We start from the raw sequence: 6,000 nt of genomic DNA on the forward strand, positions 1-6,000 counted from the left end.
TACATTAGTGATTTCTAATCCGCCATTACCTTGCGGTTCAAGGCGGATTACATAAGAATGGAACATTCTGTGGAACCTTTTGGTGCTATTTGATTTTGTTGTAATTGTGAGGTAGCACCATCTACCTGTTTGATCTGCTGGATAATTATTGTTAAAGCAAGAGAAGATTTATAGAAAATAGATCCATTTTTCTTACCAACAGCGTGTGAAGCAATACCTAGTGTGAATTTAGAGTGTTTTAGTAAATATATATATTTCTCAGTCAAGTGTGTCTCTTGAAGAAAAATTATATCAGGGAACAAATGTGTTACATACGACCTGAACTTTTGATGCTTAAAGGGACTATGCAAAATCTAATTGTAGACTTGACAACTGTCCTCCAAATTTATTGAGAAACGCGCCTTTTAAAGCTGAACTATTTAGATGGATTACACTCTTATTTAAAGAGGATTTATTCCCAAAAGAGATAGGTCATATCGCCGTTACTCCTATCGTAAAAAAATCTAAAAGAGCCCATTACCTGTGAAACCAATTATAGGTCCTTAGCCAGTATTCCACTGTTTACAAAACTGATGGAGGGACTGGTAAATGAGGATTTGGTAAAATATCTAGATAAATTTGATGTCCCTCATGATCATCAGTCAGGATTTCATTCCGGTTATAGTACAGAAACAGTTCTTGCATCGTTTTGATCCCCCCATTGTTGCAATTTTTTTAATACCCTGGTAAATAGAGAGAAACTGCTCTATTCATGGCGTTTAGCAGGTATAACTTTGATATTAAAACCAAGTAAAGATCCGACATCCTGTTCCTCCTATAGACCCATATCACTACTAGATGTGGATTATAAATTGTTTACCAAGATTTTAGCTAAACGTTTACAAATATATATGCCACATCTAGTGGTTGATGATCAATCTGGATTTGTATGAGGTCATCAAACTTTCGATAACATTCACCGAGTCTGTCATATATTGTGTCAAGTTGGTTGCAGAAATGATTCGACTCTTATTTTGGGTATTGATGCCGAGAAGGCATTTGATAGGGTTTATTGGCCCTTAGTGTTAGAAAAAATGAGAATCTCTGGAACTTTCCTACATTGGCTTCGATTGCTGTATATGGCCCCTTTGGCTTCAATCAATATTAATGGAGGATATACTGACTGTCTTCTTTTGGGGAGAGGGACTCGCCAAGGTTGTGCTTTGTCACCCGTTCTTTTTGCACTAGTTATGGAGCCTCTTGCACAATTGGTGCAACAAACTTCAAATATTTCAGGTATAAACTGTGGTGGGTTAGAAACAAAAAGACTACTATTTGCAGATGACATTCTTTTTACAATACGAGATCCCTCCATTTCGTTGAAAGCTGTAGTGGAAGTTCTTACAGCTTTTAGATGGATATCAGGATTTCAGATAAATATGTCTAAATCAGAAATTCTGTCAGATTTAGATCACAGATGGATTTCTAGTAATTATTCCTTTAAATGGGCACAACAATCATTACAATATTTGGGGATCAATTTAACAAAACATAAAGAATTGCTATATGCTGCTAATTATCCCCCTCTTTTGAAAGTGATTTGGCAGGATATTGAAAGATGGAAACATTTAAACATCTCTTGGCTGGGAAGAGTACAAACAATAAGATGGTGGTGCTCCCGAGGTTGCTATACCTCTTTTCAGCCTTACTGATTCCTTTACCTAAAAAATTCTTTTTACAGTTAGAACGGAAGATATTTGCTTTTATTTGGCACCATAAGACCCAAAGAGTTTCTCGAGCTATGATGTATCAACCTAGAAAACTGAAAGGAATGGCAGTACCACAATTTCAGTACTATTATCAAGCAGTTCAATTATGATATTTAGTTAACTGGAAATGGGATAGTGGAAAATCTTGGGTATGTATGGAACAGGAGATATTGGGAGCATTCCCACTGTGGACGATACCCTGGCTCCAACTTTCTGTAATAGCTAAGAAGTCTAACTCTGTAATACGGCACACTCTTGATTTGTGGATTCAGATATGTAGGCGATGTTACAAGGATAAAAAAAAAACTTTATGGGGCCAGCTATTAAATATATACCCAATTTTACTCCAGGAGAAGTTGATGTGGCCTTTCATCTCGGGGGGAAAAAAGGTCTTAAAATATTAGGCTAATTGCTGGAAGATGGGAAAATTGTCCCCTTTGAATTATTGAGAGAAGAATATGGCCTTGCATCAAGTGATTTATTCTACTATAGACAAATTGAAAGTTTTATTAGAAAATGGTTCAAAAAGAATTAGTTGTTGTTCAACAGTCGGATTTGGGGAAGGCTATGATAAAAGAGAGTGGGAGAGGAAGTATCACTAGATTATATAATGCATTATTGGAGCACCTTCATCTCCCTTTGAAATATAGATGTCGCTGGGAAAAGATCATAGGTAAAACTTATTCCAATAAGGAATGGTTTAAAATATTGCACTCTCTTTTATATGGTAATATAACCAGTAATATGATAAAGAATAGATATAAGATGCTTTTTTGTTGGTACTATACACCAGCATGATTACGAGCCATGTATGGGAATGGATCAGATAAATGTTGGCGAGGATGTGTAGAAATAGGCACTTTTGAACATATTTGGTGGTATTGTACTAAAGCACAGATTTATTAGGATAATTTCCTTTATTGAGGAAGTACAAGGTGTTTCAATTCCTAAAACTATGGAGTGCTGTCTGTTGAATAAGGGGCCAGATGCCCTGCCCTTGAAATATCAGAAATGGATACATTTGATAATTATAGCAGCCCGACTTGTCTGCTTGGAAACAATTAGATCTACCAGGGTTACGAGTATTATTGGCTAAAATTCAATATACTAAATCCTCGTGATTTTTGAGGTTTATTAAAATTCAATATATACAACAGACGTCTACTCCTAACCCCTTATATTGTACCAGCTCCCCTACTTTCATCTATTAATTGTATCTATTTTGCGGATTGTTCCCTTTCACCGATTGTATTTGCTGATTGTACCCTTTCTCTGATTGTACCCATTCGCTGATTGTCCAGCCCTTCTTTATTGTAAACCGCCTCGAACTACTACGGCTTTGGCAGTATAAAAGAAATAAATTATTATTAAATTAACTGCTCTTCAGAGAAATCAGCTACAGAATTATAACACCATCTGGAGTGCATATGAAATTTGGATTAAATCCCAAAATGATAGTCCCAAATGAACTTTGCTATATAATCTCTTGCTCATTTTTATGAATTTCCTGCACACAGCCTTCCATCGGGGTTGGGGGGGGAGTTGGATGGGAGGGATGAGACATATTAAACATCATAATAGACAATTTAAATTTTTATTACTTGCCATGGAATAAGATATATAATTAATCAATGTATTGTTTGGTATACAACTGTATAAGCCAGCAGTTTTTAATTATCTTTTTTTATTGAAAAATAATGCATTCTCATTTGAGAACTAGAAAGGTTCCACTAAGAGTATTACTAGAAGAGAATAAATACATCATACGCTAACCTCAAGCTCACACGTAAATAAATAAATATATATATATATATATATATATATATATATATATATATATATATATATATATATAAATGCAAAGAGTATATTATAATCTTACATGCATGCACATAAATCTTTTCCTTGCGCCACAGCATAGATGCCAGCTTTCTAGACACTACTGTATCCAGGAACGGCTAACCCAGAGACTGACGTTTCTATTTTGAAGAGCTAGGTCCGACACCCGACACTGCTGCCCAGTGATAGCTTTCCTGAAGGCTGGCACCTAGGCTCGTGAACCCCATCCTCCAATCGGCGTTACGCAGTGCCCAGGAGCACATCACTAAAGCAGCGCTTCCCGCCAGGGAGTTGGTCACGCGCCAGCACTTAACCTCAGAGTTCCGTCCATCAGGCCCTCCCCACATCTCACCTCTTCGGAAAAGCAGCTCTGCAGTACGTACGAGCTGTAGTCGGCGGCGGCACGGTTGAGCAGCGCTTCGATAACCTCGGCCCCCGGTTCGCCACCTTCCTGTTCGCCTAACCCGGAAGCGTTGCTATGGCTTTGCGAAACATTGCCGCTGTCGCGGCCAATGTTCTGCGGCTCTTCTTCCTCCCCTTCTTCCTCCGCTTTCTCCTCTAGGGCCCCACCTGCCTCACTTCGCTGTGAACCCTCCATGCTACAGCTGCCCTTAGCTGCAGCCAGCTTTCAGTAGCAGCACCAAGGAACCCCCCCCCCCCCCAATCACGTGAAAAGGGAGAGCTACTGGAGCCGTTTAGGATCAAACTTTCTCGGGTCAGCGTGACGTGAATGAGGAGGTGGCGGCGCGGACTTGCAGGGAAAGTTTCTGCTGCCTCTTCGCGTGAAGGGATGGGAGGACAGGTAGTTAATGATTTCTAAACAGCCCGCTGGAATGGACCACATCTTCTATCTCTGTCCTCCCTTTCTGTTTCCCTTCCCTCCCTCGGAGGTCTGGCATCTTTCCTTTTTTTCATTTCCATCCCCAGATCCACCTTTTCTCAACTACCCTTTCATCCAGCATCTCTCCCTCCTTCCCCACCACCCCAGGTTCCACCAGTCTCCCTTTCTCTTCCCAACTAACCTCCTATCCAGTATCTCTACCCCCCCCTCTCCCGCACCATCCCTTGTATCCAACTTCTCTCCCTTTCTGTTCCTTCCCTCCCTCCCCATCTCCCCCAAGTTAATCTCTCCCTCCCCCAAGTCCATCCCCCTTCTCCATCATCTTCCCCCTCCATCTTCTCCAGTCCATCTCCAAGTCCATCTCCCCTCTCTCCCCAGCTCAGACTCCCAACACAGAAGCCCAATATTTGGCTGGCAGAGGACAATACTCGTGCATTGTGGCACCTACCAAGAGCTGCTTTGCACAGCGGACAAACACTTTTCCCGTGAGCTGCAGAAGACGTGGCTTTGCAAAAGCCGAGTGAGAAGCGTCTCCCCACTGCAGCACTTCCAATGTGCTCGCACCGCTCCTCGGAAGCTCCCGTGCGCCACCACATCACCCAGCGCTCGCCGGTGCACAGGGCTCTAGCCGTCATGTGGCCAAAAGGCCAGCCGCTGGCAGGACCTGGGAGAGCAGATGCGCACCAATGAGCAGCAGCAGCAAGAGCGGTGCATGCAGGTGGCGGATCAGGGGTGCTTGCCGTGCTCCGGGGGAAGCATGAGCATGCATGTGGGAAGATGGGGCATGGGCATCTGCTGCCAGCCAACCAATTAACAATCACCTTGTTTCCGCCGTTCTGCATGCAGAGGTCCACTCGGCTTTCCCTCTGCCACCGGAGTTCTTTCTTCTGATGTAAGTTCTGGTTTCGCAAAACCAGAAGTTACATTAGATGGAAGGATTCCAGTGGCTGAGAGAAAGCCCAAATGGGTCTCTAGCAAGGGGGCCGACGAATCGGTGAGTTCGATTTTTTTACAAAAACAAATCGATTCAAATTGATTCACCTGAAGTGAATCGGTGAGTCGATGCGAATCGGGCAGCATTACTATTCACTTTTGTTCTGGGAAATGAATTGGCCAATTTTGGAGAACTATCAGGAAAAGGGTGAAACAGTAAATAGTGCCCAATACAGTGCAATGTTGGAAGAGGAGCTGAAGCCAAAAATACAGAGCCGTCGCAGAGGACTTTTGTCTAAAAACATTCTTATCCATAATAGCACGCGCTGCCATGGCCACTGCAACTCTTGACACCATTCAGAGATTGAGATTTCAGATCTTACAGCAGCCTCCATATATAGCTCTGATCTTACTTCCTCTGATTATCATGTGTTTGGACCCTTATAGGACGAAGATTTTAAAGCGATGACAAGGTCAAAGATGTGGTGTATTCCTGGCTGAAGACACAACCAAAAACATTTTTTCCAATGGAATAAAGAAGTTGGTGTGTATGTGTGTGTTAAAAAAGAAGGGAATTATGTAGGAAAATGACATATACTTTGTATCTCTAATTGAATTATATATTTAAAAAATAAAATT

General features: G+C 41.5%; 1 protein-coding gene across 1 annotated transcript in view; it reads right to left on the reverse strand.

Moving 5' to 3' along the window:
- The window catches only part of LOC117355628 (biogenesis of lysosome-related organelles complex 1 subunit 4-like), a 42,613-nt gene extending 38,372 nt beyond the window's left edge, over positions 1-4,241 (reverse strand). The window contains exon 1 of the mRNA XM_033934475.1: positions 3,940-4,241. Coding sequence (XP_033790366.1) covers positions 3,940-4,185 — 246 coding nt within the window. The 5' untranslated portion in view covers positions 4,186-4,241. The remainder of the gene's footprint in view (positions 1-3,939) is intronic.
- Between the last annotated feature and the right edge of the window lie 1,759 nt (positions 4,242-6,000).

Source organism: Geotrypetes seraphini, chromosome 2 (genome assembly GCF_902459505.1).
Source record: "Geotrypetes seraphini chromosome 2, aGeoSer1.1, whole genome shotgun sequence".
NCBI lineage: Eukaryota > Metazoa > Chordata > Amphibia > Gymnophiona > Dermophiidae > Geotrypetes > Geotrypetes seraphini.